At 50.4% G+C, this 15,714-nt stretch overlaps 2 protein-coding genes across 2 annotated transcripts; both read left to right on the top strand.

Moving 5' to 3' along the window:
• The first annotated feature begins 2,585 nt into the window (after positions 1-2,585).
• GPR171 (G protein-coupled receptor 171) lies at positions 2,586-8,828 on the top strand. Its single transcript, XM_030954626.1, has 2 exons — positions 2,586-3,544; positions 8,393-8,828. Exons 1-2 carry the CDS (start codon positions 2,586-2,588, stop codon positions 8,826-8,828), a joined length of 1,395 nt encoding a protein of 464 aa, XP_030810486.1.
• A 1,275-nt stretch (positions 8,829-10,103) lies between these two features.
• On the top strand, positions 10,104-14,713 carry CLRN1 (clarin 1). The gene is made up of 3 exons (XM_030954704.1): positions 10,104-10,356; positions 13,335-13,514; positions 14,448-14,713. The coding sequence occupies exons 1-3, from the start codon at positions 10,104-10,106 to the stop codon at positions 14,711-14,713; spliced, it is 699 nt and encodes a 232-aa protein (XP_030810564.1).
• Positions 14,714-15,714: the final 1,001 nt, after the last annotated feature.

Genomic DNA, 15,714 nt, shown 5'->3' with positions numbered 1-15,714 from the left:
CACTGCTTTTTGTTTTAGACCAAACAGATCTAAGGGTGGAAAATTTTTACAAATTCTGTGCTTTCCCAGCACATCAGGCTGGGGTCAGGCAGCCCAAGCCAGCTGCTCACACACTCAGGGAACTACTCACATTCCAAGATCTGCTCTCTTCCCGTACCACTTGTGCAGGAAGGGCAGACCATTACACAGTAAGGGTTCACTGAACCATCACTTTGTCTTTTTAGACCTGGAAAAGTTCCCTGATCTGTAAACTGACTCGGCAGAAAAGGGGAGACTGACAGAGACACACAGACAGAAACAACTGCCAGTGCTGCAGTTTGGGCTTAAAAAAACCCCTACAAGTATAGGAAATCAGCTTTGCATGAGCAGAACACTACAAAATGAGTCGATGTTTGCTCCCAGCTGGACACAGGATCATTCCAATTATTAAGCTTTGCAAACATTTTGACAAATATGGTCTGAACTTTCAGTTCATGACTAAACCTAGAACCAGACATTCTTCATCTGTTCCTCCACACAGCTCTGGTGCAGGGTTTGTAAATTCCTGTGGATTCTCAATTACAACCCGGGGCCACGAGCTGGAGTTTCAGTATTGCTGTCAGCACCTCACCCCCAGCACGGGTCAAAGCTTTTCTCATGGTTTCCCAAACCAACCAAACAAAAAATAAAGATTTCCCTGACTTCCCTAATTTGCCATGTTATTTTTAATAGTCCTTGGAAAATATCCAAGTATTTAGAATGTTCATTGCAATCAGCAGAACCCCTAGGTGGTTTCAGATCTGCCAGCTAAGGTGTAACTCTAAAACAAACACCGTGAGATCCCCAGAACCTTGAGGAACAACAACATTGCAAAGTCCTGATTTCAGGTGGATTTTAAATGTGAGATACACGTGGGGAAGGGGGGAAGCAGAGTTCCAGACTGACGAAAACAGAAGCAAAGGAACTGATGCCACACAGCTACAGCCCCCACAGGCCTCTCCCCCAGAACAGGAAAGAGAGGGCTCCGGGCTGTTCCGTGAGCATTTATTTCTTTCTGTCACTGCTCTTCTGGGTAATCCCCACGTGACTGAGCTGTTTGGACGCTGGGTTGAACTGCGTCAATCAGCCCCTCTGGAAGCCACAGCCCCGTGTGGGCCCGGCAGAGCAGCCTGGGCAGCAGGTCCCCCCGGGCGGGAGAGCAGCCCTCGGGCACATCAGAGCTCTGCACACCGTGCTCAGGACACCCCAGCCCACCAGCACAGGTAGGTGGCCTCAGCCTCTGTCCGTACAGCCTGTTTAGATCTCCATGGATGGACAGCCCAGCATCCAGCTGGGCTCCAGGGGTCAGGCTCAGCCTTGGGCCGGCCCTGGCTGTGGCACAGCCCTGGCACTGCTCACAGCCCCGGCCGCGGGCGCTGGGTGTCCCTGCCCATGGGGGACAGGACAAGCTGCGCTGCCCTGTGCCACGGAGCCTCAGCCCCGCCGCCAGCAGCACTGCTGCCCTCGCCCAGAGCCACTTCAGCCCCTTCTCAGCACAAGGGACGCCTGCACAGGGCCAGCTGCAAGGACCAGACTGCTTTCTCCAACATCTTAAACCACTGGAGTACCTGCAATCATCTTGCTTTACAAACTATGCAAATCTGGATACAGATCAAACATACAGATCAAATTAACAGATTAAATTACATGTGCAGTAGTTCTCTTATGCTGCATAAAATATTCTGTGCAATATATAGAAATAGAAGTGTTGCAGTCTGATGCTGCTCAAGGCATAAATGTGTTGGTTCCAAGAAATTCAAAGGAGCAGCCTTTCCCACAGCTGTTCTCTGTAGCAGGCTGACACAGTGCAGCAAACAAACAAAAACCCCTCAATCTTTGAGCGGTATTTAGTTAAATTAGGAACAAAATTTTCTACTTTCCTTTTCTACTGAAGCCTACAAAAAAAAGTGAGCAAAATTATCTATTATCTGCCTCTTTCAAAACATGCTTTTCCTAAAGGCTTCATAAAAACACAAGTTCTCTGTTCAAGCAGGAACGGAAAGCAGTTTGCAAACCTTAGGGCTGATGAGGACCATTTGCTCACCCATCTGATATATCTGTATATTGGTTGGACAGTGCATTCCCTCTGAACTCCCAATGCATTTTTACAGAAAGGGGATGCTACAAATACTGCTTTTTTTTCTAGGCATAGCTTCAATCGTTCAAAGGTTATGATGTTTTGTTATGATTGTTATTAACCAGATGCTTAAAGAGATTCAAACCTTTTTCTCTAGCATTCTGGCTGGAGGAGGGTGTTGAACCAAACACTGCCAGAAAAGCTGCTGGAGTGGAAATGCTGCTCAGAAGGCTCTGTGCTTTCAGAAACAAATCCTAATACACTGCTAATTCTTCCAGCATGAGAACAAAACTCTCCTGAATATTTGGGAAGCACCATGAAGAGAGAGAAATATTTCTTCCTAACTGTATTTTTTTTTAGAGTTAATCAAAATTCTAAGAGAATAGCTGCTGTTGCTGAGAAAAGGCTGATGGCATTGATGTCCTCTTGGTTCTTTTGTAGGTCTGTGATACCTCCCGTCGGCAAAACCAACTCACACAAGGAGTTTACAATGTCAACCAACATTTCTCAATGTCATCTCTACGAAGAAATGGAACCTTTTACCTATTTTTACTATTTGATTTTTCTTATGGGAATTATTGGAAGCTGTTTCGCACTGTGGGCATTCACACAGAAGGACCAGAAACAGAAGTGTATGAGCATCTACTTAATCAACCTCCTCACTGCAGATTTCCTGCTGACTTTGTCGCTGCCAGTGAAGATTATTGTTGACCTAGGAATTGCATCCTGGAATCTGAGAATATTCCACTGCCAAGTCACGGCCTGCTTCATCTACCTGAACATGTATCTATCAATCATATTTCTGGGATTCGTGAGCATGGATCGCTGCCTGCAGCTGATGCACAGCTCCAAGATGTACCGCATCCAGGAGCCAGGCTTTGCCAGGACCCTGTGCGCGGTGGTGTGGGCCATGGTTCTGCTCATCACCGTGCCCAACATGGCTATTCCCATCAAGCACATCGAGGAGCGACCGGGTGTGGGGTGCATCGACTTCAAAACCAAATTCGGGAGGGACTGGCACGTGTTCACCAACTTCATCTGCACAGCAATATTCCTAAATTCCTCGGCGGTGATTCTGATTTCCAACTGCCTGGTGGTGCGGCAGCTGCGCCGGCACGGGCGCGGGGAGCGCGGCGGGCGCGTGCAGCAGGCGCTGGCGCACGTCCTGCTGGTGACAGGTGCCTACCTGCTGTGCTTCGTGCCCTACCACGCCGTGCGCATCCCCTACACGCTGAGCCAGGGCAGCGCCAGCGCCGCCTGCCCCCTGCGACGGGCGCTCTTCAAGGCCAAGGAGGCCACCCTGCTCTTCGCCATCTCGAACCTCTGCCTCGACCCCGTGCTCTACTACCACCTGTCCAGAGCCTTCCGGCTGAAATTCACTGAGACCTTTGCAGCCCCCAAGGAGACAAAGGCGCTCACAGCCACGGAGACAGCGCAGCAGAGCCAAGGGCAGAGCTGCAGCCCTGCCTGTGAAACACCAGCCAAGCCAAGGGCAGAGCTGCCTGCGGAACAGCAGCAGAGCCAAGGGCAGCCCTGCAGCCCTGCCTGTGACGCACCAGCAGAGCCAAGGGCAGAGCTGCCTGTGGAACAGCAGCAGAGCAGAGCCCACCTGCAGCACTGGCAGCTGCTGGGGGACTGCAGCTATGGCAGCACTGCTGACAGCACTCCTGACAAGCCATGAGCCCAGGCAAGAGGAAAACACCACCAAGGAACACCTCTGGCTGTGTGACACAGCACCCTGAGCCCACACAGCCTCCAGGGATGCCTTCACCAACAGCTCAAAGAACAGTGCTGACCCACCAGGCATCAGCAACACATGAGAGTACACGTTCAGACTCAAATATACCTTGGAATTATTTATGGCAGACACCTGGACTCACCTTTACTAAGTTAAATACTATGCATTTACTATATTAAAGGACTTGGCGCTATCAAGTGAAAAAATTAGTAAACAGCAGTTCTTCAGCTGCAAAGCTGATTTGACAAGATTAACCAAAAGGCATTTTAGACAGCATTATTTACTCCAAAAAGGGATTTTAAACTGCACTGATTCAAAATTTTTGTATCAGCTTACACCAGACCTGCAGGCTTCATAAATAAATTTCTTCTTCTTGCCGTTCCACTGTCTCTCCCCGCTGCTGCCTGAATGAATACGAGAAAAGCTAACAGCATGTTATTGCAGATAATACAAGTGAATTGTAAAATGAAGATAAGAAGTGTAAGTATTTCTTTTCACCATAGTTTTTCATCCAGGACTTCAGATTCACCACATTTCTATACATAAATGCACACAATATCCCCAGCATCTACATCTGAGGCCACCACACGTGTGACTCTCCTACCTCTGCATAAAGTCCAGACTCACTCTAGAGTGACAGGCTTTTCCTATTAACTAGTTTGGTTAGTTCTAAGGTGTTCTATTTAATCATTTTGGCTTACTGATGGGAAAGCAACTTCCAGGACCACTGTGAATACAAAAGGAGAGTTCTCTGTCTGTGTAAATTACAGATGGAACACAGCCATGGCCCTGTGCTTCCCAGAGCTCCTGCAGCTCACAGCCCACTCACAGAGCAGCATCACCAGGGCCTCATGGTTTGGGGCTGCTGTGCAGGGCAGGACAGAGAAACCCCCTCACCCTCACAGCCCACAAGCCAACAGCCTGCAGCTCTGCAGGAGGAAAAGCCCAAGGAGCTGTGGTTTGGGCTTCCAGTGCACACATTTACTGTCACTTGCACACATTTGCTTTCTTTGCGGTGTTCTCCTACGAAATATAAGCTGGAAGCCAAAGAGAGAAAGTTTTCACATCCCCAGTTTTCATACTGCTGATACTCAAATCAAAATTTTACCTTATGATAAAGTTGCTTCACAAAACCAGTGAAGGATGATGTGCTTTGTGAGCAAGAGGAGCAGTGTACCCACAGAGCCTGAAGCCCACTCAGCACACAGGATTCACACTCATTCTTCCAGCCCTCCTCTCTCTGTTTCCAGGCTGTGACTTGCCTCACACTGACACATTACAGCAAACAAAACAAAACAAAACACCCCCAACCCCTAAAGATATTATCTGTCAGATAGACAAGGCTGAAAAACTCCCCAAAGGCTCCATTTTATTTCTGACATTTTAAAGAAACACCATGTGTGTCTAGAAGCCTGCATTTACAGAGCAGTAACGGGATGTAATGTGCTTATATGCAGTCCTTTTTCCCTGTGTGCTCTGCTGATCTCACTTGTCCCTCCCAAGGCGGCCGCCGTCTCTGAAGACTTCAAAACACCAACCTGCAAACTAAAGAGATGTGATTTTCCTGCTTTCCCCAGGATCAATGGAAGCTGCAGAGAGCAGTGACCACCACAAGGGCTGGAGCCAAGCACAGCACCCTCAGCAAGGGAACACTTCCCTCAGAGTGGTTGGGAATTGCAGATCCAAGGGCGTGGAAGCTCCTGCTTCACGGGTGTCCCAGCTTCCCTCCTCAGAGAAACAGAACACAAGTTTGTGCTGAGCAAGGCTGCTGTGCACACACACAGCCAGGGCAGGGGGTGCAGGGAGGAGAGGAAATGCCTTTCTCTTGCCCAAAAAAAGGCAACATGATGGCATCACCACTGCTGTGGTGAGATGCAGCCAGCTGCCAACAGAACCAGGGATGCTGCAGGTTTCTGAAGACAATGCAGAACACCCAGAGACTCTGCTCTCCACTGATGCAGACTTTGGTTGGCACAGCCAGAGCCATTCCCACTGGGTTCTTGGAACTCAGGGCCCTGGCAGCAGCTGGGACAAGAGAAGCTGCAGGGTCTGACCATCAAATACATTATTTTGCTTTTGACGGGAAATAACAAATGTGGAGCCACACAAAGGCTTCCTGTGTCACAAAGGCTGTACCTCAGGGCTTCCTCCCTTCCAGCACCACATTTACTCACACACACTCAGAATGCATCAGCCTCTCAGAATGACCAGGCTTTGGGTTTGTCTGATCTGGGGTCTTGCCCTGCAGCTGCTCTGGCCTGGACAAGCACAGACCCTGTGCCAGAGGGGTCAAACTACTGCCCCAGAGAGCAGCAGCAAGGTCACAAGGAAAAGCAGGCTTGAAGCTGTGCGCTCCTCTCAAGGTCACTGTCAGTTATTCGAGTCACAGAATAAATTTTTTCATTCCAGAGAGATTCTGCACTTTAACTCCTTTAGATGAGCAGGAACGCAGTGTTGGATTTGCTCGAACAGTTAAGGATGAAAACACCCAGACAGGTAACTAAGCAATTAGAGCAACCAAAGCAATGCTAGCTGCATTATTAAAACTATTACAAGACTGCTCAGAACATGCTCCACTTTCTCAGTGCTTGGGGAAACAGACTGATTCTGCAGATATTATTTTGCTCATCTTGTCTCTCCCATCAGGCAGCCCAACACACTCATATTTGGGTCTCTCACAAATGTCATTACAAATGTTAAATTGAAGCTCTGTGACTCCAAGACCCGACAGAGCTCCTTTCCCACAGTGGGGTGGGGAGTTTTGTTTGCCTGTGTCATTTCCAGAAAAGTGATCTCAGAAAGACAAATATCAACTCTCTGCATTTGTCACAAGCCCCATTCCTGAGAACCACATTCAAAACAGGACTTTTTCACTCTAAAGTGAAAAACATCTCTTGGCATCATAAGAATTCAGATGGACTTCAAAGACAGCATCAGAAACAAGACTAAATACAAGTACAGAGCTCTAAGACTTAAAAGCAGAGACCTAAGTGCATAAATATCCATGAAGTTCCAGGATTCTACATAGTGATTTCAAGAAATTCAACATCAATCCTTAAAAACATCAATCACTCCCTTCTGTCACATCACATTCACTCCTGCACACTGGCTAGAGAATCCTGCTACCAAGCTGCATTACCAGGTATCCCCCCACTGCTAAGGGTATTCTAAGCTGAACTTAACCAGGATGTATTCTGCTACACAGGAGACTGACAAGTTCAGGTTTCACCAACCATTCTAAACATCTTAAAATGGATTAAAGAGGTGCAAAAGCCATTGATTCTCAGTTCCCTTCCATGGTAGTACCCGTGACAGACTATGAAGGATAATAAAATACATGTAGTTCAAGTGTTAGGTGAAATTTGAGTGTGTTTAAGCCCTAGGAAAATGGCAGGTGAACTCACAGAGGAGTTGTTACGGACATGAGAAAGTCACTACTGCATTCTCCAGATCACCCTTCTGAGGACTTTTTCTGCCCAAATCAACTCCTGCCCTCACAGGGACTCCTTGCCCAGCTGGGGCTGCAGGTGAGTCACACGTGTTCCAAGTCTGGACTGGCGTAATAAAATTTATTCCAACTGAAAATTGTACAGTAGCAAAACAGACTGTTTACTGGATTTACACCTTGACAATAATCACCACTGTGAGCATCATTCTGGAACTGTGCACAAGAGATGATTTGAGTCTAGGAAATGTCACATGGAAAATACTTGTGGCCAGAAGTAAGGTCAGTAGTTTTCTCTGCAATATCATCTAAAAAGAAAGTGAATTTACTGCTTTATGACACAGAATAGGTTTCTAGATTTTGAGTCCTCCTACTCAGGCAAATCTGAGGAACACACACAATTCAAAGAGAACCAGGAATGAGAGGTTCCTTTCCTTGCTCAGTGCACATGGCCACGCTCACCAGGCAGCAACCCTGTCCCTGTATTCATTGTGAGGTTACATCTTTATGGGCCATCAGACCTTCCCACCAAAACAGTTCAACAGCTGCAATCATTATTTGAAACCTCATGAACAAGGAGCTGAGCCTCTGTCAGCTGCACCAAGTGCTGGGTTTGGGCTGCACACAGCCTGCATGGAAACCTGCCTCACCAGGGCCAGCTGGGACAGAAGCACGGAATCATACCGGGTGGAAAAGGCTCCTAAGAGCATCACACCAAACCATCAGGACAGCACTGCCAAGCCCACCGCTAAAACACGTGTGATCCATGGTAAGGGCTCAAACTGAGATACTAAAACTGGAAAAGCAGACAGGAAATAGGTTCCAAACATGCTTCACTTGGGCTTACATCAAAACACAGGCAGCGGACAGCTGTCCTTCAAAGAACATTTTTAACAACAATAACAATGGCAGTAGGCAGATGTTCTAGCTGTGGACATGCTATTTACAAAACAAAAATCCTTACAGGCTGACGTGAGCTGCTGGCTGAAACCAGCGTACACAACCTCGTGACTTAGGGCCTCCTCTGCCAGGGAAAAGCAGAAGTTTATGAAGGGGAAGGAAACAGGAGACAAAAAGAAGACAAACAGCACCGCGCGTGGTGACATCCCCGCAGCGCCGAGCGCGGGGAGCGCCCGACATCCAGCGGTCGTGGGGCGGCTGGGCAGCCCCGGCACCCTGCCCGGGGCTCCGGGACACCCTGCCCGGGGCTCCGGGACACCCTGCCCGGGGCTACGGGACCCTGCCCGGGCTACGGGACACCCTGCCCGGGGCTCCGGGACACCCTGCCCGGGGCTCCGGGACACCCTGCCCGGGGCTACGGGACCCTGCCCGGGCTACGGGACACCCTGCCCGGGCTACGGGACACCCTGCCCGGGGCTACGGGACACCCTGCCCGGGGCTCCGGCACCCTGCCCGGGCTACGGGACTCTGCCCGGGGCTACGGGACCCTGCCTGGGGCTACGGGACCCTGCCTGGGGCTACGGGACACCCTGCGCGGGCTACGGGACACTCTGCCCAGGGCTCGGCAATGCCCTCCCCTCGTCCCCTGAGCCAGGGCAGGGCTGCCAGGTGCTCACCACAGCCTGCCCAGCAGGTGACACCCGAACCTACACTGGCGAGGTGGATGTGGGGGTTCCCTGACCATGGCAGGAGGATGGAACTGGACGATACTTAAGGTCCCTTCGAACCCAAACCGTTCTCTGGGGCTTTGGAAGTTCAAATGTCAAAATGCACAGGCACCATCCGTCCAGCACTCTGCACCTCCATAGTTAACTAGACTCAGTCTTTAAGCCCAGATGATATAAAATTCTTGAACCACCTGCAGAGTGTGTGCATACCAGCCAGTTGATGCGATTCAGAGAAAACCCAGGCCCCGTGTGTGCTGTGACACAGCGGTGCCGGCGCTCGCCCTGGCCGCACTCCTGGCCTGAGGAGCAAGGCAGGAGCCCGGCAGCAGCAGCAGGACGTGAGACGCAGGAGCCGTGCGTTCCTGAGCTCACGGTGGGCTGGGCCTTCTGTCGAGCTGCAAGAGAAAACCTATTTGTGTATATTTGAAACCTGAAGAGTTTGCTGAGCATGCCGCATGCTGCAGTGTACATAACAGACACACGGCCCCTGCCAGAGAACATCCTGACACGGAAAGCAAGTGCAAGCAAGTGCCCAAATGCAACTGCATACTGAAGTGGGGCCTCCTGGCTCGGCAGGGTGCTGTGTGGTACCTGGGCATTACCTTAAAAAACAGCAAAAAAGAAATACACCCAGATGGAAAAAAAAGAAAAACCAAATCTCAAAACCAAGTAAACAAAACAACAACGAAAATATACAAGAGAGCAGTTCAGCATTACTGGCTTTGGAGAAAAACCTGCAAAAATAAACCCTCTGGAAGCTTCCTTTATGGAGAGCGGATAACCAGATAGAGAAGCCAAGCTCATCTGAACCCCCAACTCATCCACTGCCCGGGGGCTGGGACGAGCAGAGCACTCATCAAATTACAGAGATCTGTCATCCTAAACCCTCGCTATCAAGTGACAGGGGATGCACTAAAACATCTGCAAGCTGTGCAGAAGGGCACAGGGAAGAAGAGCCTTTACAGCATCCTCCAGCCAGGGCCGGGGCCCCGGGGCTCCCGCTCGGGGCTGGCCGAGGCTCTGAGCGTCGGGGCTCCCGCACGGGGCTCCCGCACGGGGCTCCCGCACGGGGCTCCCGCACGGGGCTCTGAGCGCCGGGGCTCCCGCACGGGGCTCTGAGCGCCGGGGCTGGCCGGGCGCCGGGCGCTCGGGCGCTGCAGCGCCGCACGGCAGCCCGTCCCGCAGCCGCAGTGAAGCATGCCGGCGCAGCAGAAGAAGCTGCTGTTCTGCACAGCCGGGCTGCTGAGCCTGGCCTGCGCGCTGGGCACGGCGGCGGCCGTGGGCAGCCAGCTCTGGGTCAGGGGCTCCATCCTCTGCAGCACCGGAGCGCTGCTCGTCAACGCCAGCGGCGCCGAGCTGCACAAGTTCATCGGCGACATCCAGTACGGGCTCTTCTCCGGGCAGCGGGTGCGGCAGTGCGGGCTCGGGGGCAGACCCACCCAGTTCTCATGTGAGTACCGGCGGCGATCGAGCTGCCCGCACCCCCTGCGGCGGCGGGACAGGGCTGCCCCTCGCTCGGACACCGAGCCCCGAGCCCTTAGCGGGCGCCGATCTTCAGGGTCAGTAACTCACCTTATGGTACTGATACAGCCTGCCTAATGTCTTCAAGAACCTATTACTGCAGGTACACAGGTAGCGACATCCCAAGAGATTTGTGCTATTTCTTTAAAAAGAATATTTTGGGGGTTCAATTAATCTCTGTCATCTTCCTCTGTGTGCCAGCATTACAACATTACCCCTGTGCTGTCAAAAAGAAAGAACTAAACCAGCAAGAACCTCAGGAAAGAGCTGTAGCACTGGCTGCTATTGAGAAACAAAGCAGCCCAAAAGTTTGCAATCTGCGGCACTAATTGGGAGAAGGACTGGGGGAGGCTGTCTGGGGAATGCTGGCTGACTTGGTACCTGACACACAGAGTGTCAAAGTATAAGAAATGGTTTCATTTTACATTCATAACCTATTAATCTTCAAGGATAAGATCAATGAGAAAATTATGAAGTGAGACACAATTGTATCCAGCAGCAGGCAGAACAGGCAGTAAAAGCCAGTTGCTGTGTGTACAGTACCTCCCCTGAAGTTACCACAGCACGCAGATCACAATCATTCTGCTACAACAGCACATGCAAACTGCTCACACCCGTGATTTAATGCAAGGGAAGGTTGCCAGACTAGGTACCAGAAATTATTTACTGTATAACATTTTCCAAAAATAGTAAACCAAGCTAATTTGACACAGTAAGTATCTGCTTTCTCTAAATTCCATCGCTAGTCTGTTTACACTGCTGAAGTTCCCTGTTGATTGCTTTGTGTGCCATCCCAGTGTGCAGTTATTGCACCATGGCTGTATTATTTCCAGAGGGGTCTGTGCAATCCCAAGGATTTGGTTTGCTGATGCAGGTGACAGTTGTGACCCAGGGCTGGTCCAGCTGCCAGCAGCTCTGGGACTGACGCTCAGGTTCAGTCAGTGCCAGCTGTGAGGGGTCAGGAGCATTCACCCCAGAGAGCCCTGAGGACAAGATGCTGATGCTGCAGCAGCCCCCTCCAATCACCTCGGTACCTTGGAAGCTCAGCAGGAGCATTCCAGAAAACAGGGCAAATTATAAAATACACCGCCATAGCTCAATGCACTCATTGCACTTCAGCACGTCTGAGGAGAACAGACACAGAAAATAGGCTACATTATTTAGTTCTGTGCTTGTTCCCATTAAGTGCTCCCCTCTGACCACTGTATCTCTTTTAATTGTAATATGAATTTGCTCTGCCAGCAAACCCAGTTCAGCTGGGGAAAACTTCTGCTCCATTTGTTCCCACTCATTCCCATCAGTTTCTAGGTCAGTGGTTCATTTTTTAAAGGTCTCTGCCATGCGCAGCACACATGGGTTCATTCAGGACCATGAAGGAATGTTTTACTTTCAAGACAATATTGCTTCTAGAATTAATTTTTCCAGATAAATCACATATAAAATGCTAATAACAGAACTAGCTGTAGATGCAGGTGCCCAGGGGAGGATTCAATACCATGCCATAACTTGTTTTCTTAAAACAAACCATACAAAATTGCATTATTAAACACACAGTTTTGCATGTTTTCCCAAGGCCTCAGGTAGTGTCACAGGAACTAATGCTATTCCCTGTAGGAATCCTGCAGAGGGAAGCACTGGAAGGGGCTCTGAGGTCTCAGGCTGAGCACCCCAGCTCTCCCAGCCTGGCTCCCCGGGGCTCACTCAGCAGCTCGGCGTTGTTTGGACACTGGGGGCAGCACTGGGAGCCCCCCGAGCAGGGCAGAGGGGCAGAATCCCCCTGCCCTGCTGCTCACGCTGTGGCTCAGCCCGGGGCGGGGACGTTCTGGGTGCCAGAGCCCAAGCATGAGGAGCTTCTCCATCCTTCTCCTGGGGCAGCTCCCAGCACGTGCCCCGCCAGCCTGGCTTTGTGCTGGGGTTACCCTGCCAATCCCACAGGCAGCACCTTGCACTGGGCCTGGCTGAGCTTCCTGAGACATTTATTTCATTAATTTCCCTTTCATTTAGTCAGGGGGATAAATGGATTTGATACCTCACTGCCTGCTGCCCGTGCTCCTGCACGGAGCTGCAGAGCAGTTTGCTGGTACAAACTTTACACGGAGGGGTAATTGATGTGAGGCTGCTTTACTCTGCACACATTACAGCAAAACAGCACCAGGCATTATTACCTCACTTTAGTCATGCCCCCAAAGATCGGGAACAGTGAAGTATATTTCACAGTTTGTTCCAAAACACCTCTTTTTTGCAAAACAAACAGGAATTTTTAAAAATCATTCTCTCTTGCTCTCTAAATGTCTATCTCTGTGTCCTAGATAAACAGGACCACAATTTGAAACAGTAGCTTAAAAGCTGCATAAAAATATTTAGAATAAATTATTCCTGAATTTGTGCATCCACAATCACAGCACAATTTCCTTTCCCACATCACAACCCTTTGTGGGACCTCATGAACATGAATGAAAAAAGTCTAAAGAAAGATTTATTGTCCCACTCCCAGAGAAGAGGGGATGGCCAAGCCTTCAGCCAAGGGAGATCGGCCCCTAACACTGGCACTGGAAGAGATCTCAATACAGCTTGTGCCAGACCTGCCTCCCCAGTCACAGCTTCCTGGCTCGTCCCCAGAAGATGCTGTTCACATTAAGGGCCAAAGAGCACCCTCAGGAAGGGGAGGAGAGGCTTTTCCTGGAGCTAGTCTCTCTCTCACCGGGCCAGTCTATGCTTCTGAGTTTCACAGAATTTTTCTGCCTCCAAACATCCGTGAAAAACCATTTCTAGTGAATCATTTCATCTGGTTGCATTTACAAGAGCAGGATCAAAACAATTATGACAAATGAGCAGGAACCCCTGGCCCAATGTCAGAGACAACTTTGCCTAATATGTATAATAATGTTTTGTTTGTTTTGTTTTCAGTTTTTCCAGATTTGCTCAGAACTATCCCTGCAAGTATCCATGTCAGTGTCATTCTCTTCTGCGCAGTACTGATTGTCTTCGCCCTGGTGGGAGCAGGGTTCTTCATGTTCAATGCTTTTGGCAGCCCCTACGAGACGCTGCACGGCCCTGTGGGGCTGTACCTGTGGAGCTTCATCTCCTGTGAGTACCGGCTGGGCTGAGGCTGGCACTGCCAGCAGCACACACTGCTCAGCACAGGAGGGCAGCTTAAACTGGGCCTGCTTTGGCTCTCAGGTGGCAAAAGCAAGCCAGGCAGGAAGGCGGGTGGCTCTGCTACATCAAAACACGTTTTCCAAATTGAAGTTGGGAGATAAACTGGGGAAATCCCCCACGAGGGTGGGTGGCAGGATGGGAATGGGCAAGCAGCTGCAGGAGCCGTGGCAGAAGGGCCCCAGGGACTCAGAGCTGGGGTGGCATCGCTGACACCCCACACACAGTCAGAACCAGGAGCCACCCCAGAGAAGGAAAGGGGGGAGAAAACAACCAAAATATGCCATTGATGCAGCTGGTTCCACAACAGGAGGGTTCCAGACAACGCGAGCAGGGTCAGCACGCAGAGCAGCGCTGCCTTGCCAAGGACAGGAGAGCTGGGCAGCCAGAGGCTGGCAGCAGCTCGTGGTCTCTGAGAAGAAGCACTGCCATGCAGGGAAAACAGCCACACACCTGCTCCCTGGGCTGCTGGCTTGGCTGGCAGGCAGATTTACCCCGACTGCACAAGGTGTTACACATTACAACCATAATTTCACAAAGGACTTTAGTACAAGTTTATGTTCAGGCATGCAGACAGCTCCGTTATGCTCAATGGACAATGAGCAACTCAAAGCTGAACATGAACACAGGCACCTCACTAGCTCAGGGCACTAAAGCAGCCATGCTAAATATTCCTGGTCCTGAGCCAAACTCAATTAGAAAAACTTACCCATTTCAATAGCCATTGGCTTGGATTCCAAAAATAATCCCTGTTAAAGCTGTGTGGCCATACAAACATTCCCCCTGTGGCATTGGGCTGCAGCATACATCAGGCAGCACAGCTGAGGGATTCTGAGGTAACGAGCATCTCCCCCTCCCTTTCAGGTTCCTGTGGTTGCCTCATCATGATTCTCTTCTCCTCCGAGGTGAAGATCCACCACCTTTCAGAGAAAATTGCTAATTTCAAAGAGGGAACTTTCACGTTCAAGACTCACAGTGAGCAGTTTGCAAATTCCTTCTGGACCATCCTGGTTTGCTCCCTGGTGCACTTCCTCAATGCCCTGCTAATCCGATTTGCTGGATTTGAATTTCCCTTTTCAAAACCAAAAGAGTCAGGGACAATCACAGGAGCAGTTGACTTGATGTATTAAAATAATGGGATTTAAGTACATTTCAAGCAAAGAAATTTGTCACTATTACATCAACAACCACCAGATGTATCAACTTGTGAATGATTGCTCTAGAGAAGGTAAAAAAAGGAAAAGTTTCAAGTAAGTGTTTATGTGATGTAAGCAGTGAACAAAAGAAGATGTGCTGTATGGTAATGCCTGAATGGAAAAGCCCTCTAAGACATTTTTTTTCCTGTAAACTGTATAAAAAGTGGCTGGTATGAAGAAAAATAGGAATCTTTGTAGCATTACACTGAATCTGGGAAGTCCAATCAATGGGTTGCAGTAGAAGCACACACCCACCAGCAGCAGCTCTGCCTTCAGCCCTGGTGAAGGCAAGGATGCAGCCGAGACCATGTCAGAGCACCACGGCCAGGGACACCCAGCAAGGGACAGGACAAGGCCCGGGCTCTGCCCAATGCCCCTCAGACTGCAGCTCAACTGCAGTGCTCAGAGGGCACAACCCAAACACCCACATGCATGGCAACAGCATCATTTCTCTCCATGAAACTCTCTGGGTTTTTCCTTTTAACAAACCAAACTGTGCTCCAAACCCAAAGTCCTGGGAGCCCTCGTTTCCCCATCAGCTGCTGCAGCTTGGTGACAAAGCTGACACAGCACAGCAGGTGCGGGGGAGATGCCACGCGCTGCTGCTTGCCTGAGGGAGGCAGCCAGGCTTGGCACAGCTGAACAAACCCTCCGCAGCTCATTGGGCAAAGGGCATTGCCCAGGGCAGAGCCACGGGACTGAGCCCAGGTGCCTGCACCTTCCACTGCCCCCTCCAGAGAACAGCCCTGCGAGTTCTCATCAAACAATACCAATAAACCCCGCCAGAACCCCTGGTGAAGGGCAGCAACAACACAGCAGACAGGCTCCCCTGCAGGCTGCAGCTCAGCAGGGACTGAGGAACAAACACTGGAGGGCCTGGCATGGGGAGCCAGAATGGATGGATGCATCAACCCTCGCCCCTGGGCAGCCCCAAG

Source organism: Camarhynchus parvulus, chromosome 9 (genome assembly GCF_901933205.1).
Source record: "Camarhynchus parvulus chromosome 9, STF_HiC, whole genome shotgun sequence".
In the NCBI taxonomy this organism is placed as follows: Eukaryota; Metazoa; Chordata; class Aves; order Passeriformes; family Thraupidae; genus Camarhynchus; species Camarhynchus parvulus.
This window is presented reverse-complemented; position numbering and strand designations above follow the sequence as displayed.

Excerpts from the sequence above, each read along its gene's own strand:
- GPR171 (XM_030954626.1), top strand. The coding sequence starts at position 2,586 with ATGTCAACCAACATTTCTCAATGTCATCTCTACGAAGAAATGGAACCT. Across the intron at positions 3,545-8,392 it reads ACAGCGCAGCAGAGCCAAGG|CGCCGAGCGCGGGGAGCGCC; the intron begins GCAGAGCTGCAG and ends ACATCCCCGCAG.
- CLRN1 (XM_030954704.1), top strand. The coding sequence starts at position 10,104 with ATGCCGGCGCAGCAGAAGAAGCTGCTGTTCTGCACAGCCGGGCTGCTG. Across the intron at positions 10,357-13,334 it reads CAGACCCACCCAGTTCTCAT|TTTTTCCAGATTTGCTCAGA; the intron begins GTGAGTACCGGC and ends TTTTGTTTTCAG. Across the intron at positions 13,515-14,447 it reads CCTGTGGAGCTTCATCTCCT|GTTCCTGTGGTTGCCTCATC; the intron begins GTGAGTACCGGC and ends CCTCCCTTTCAG.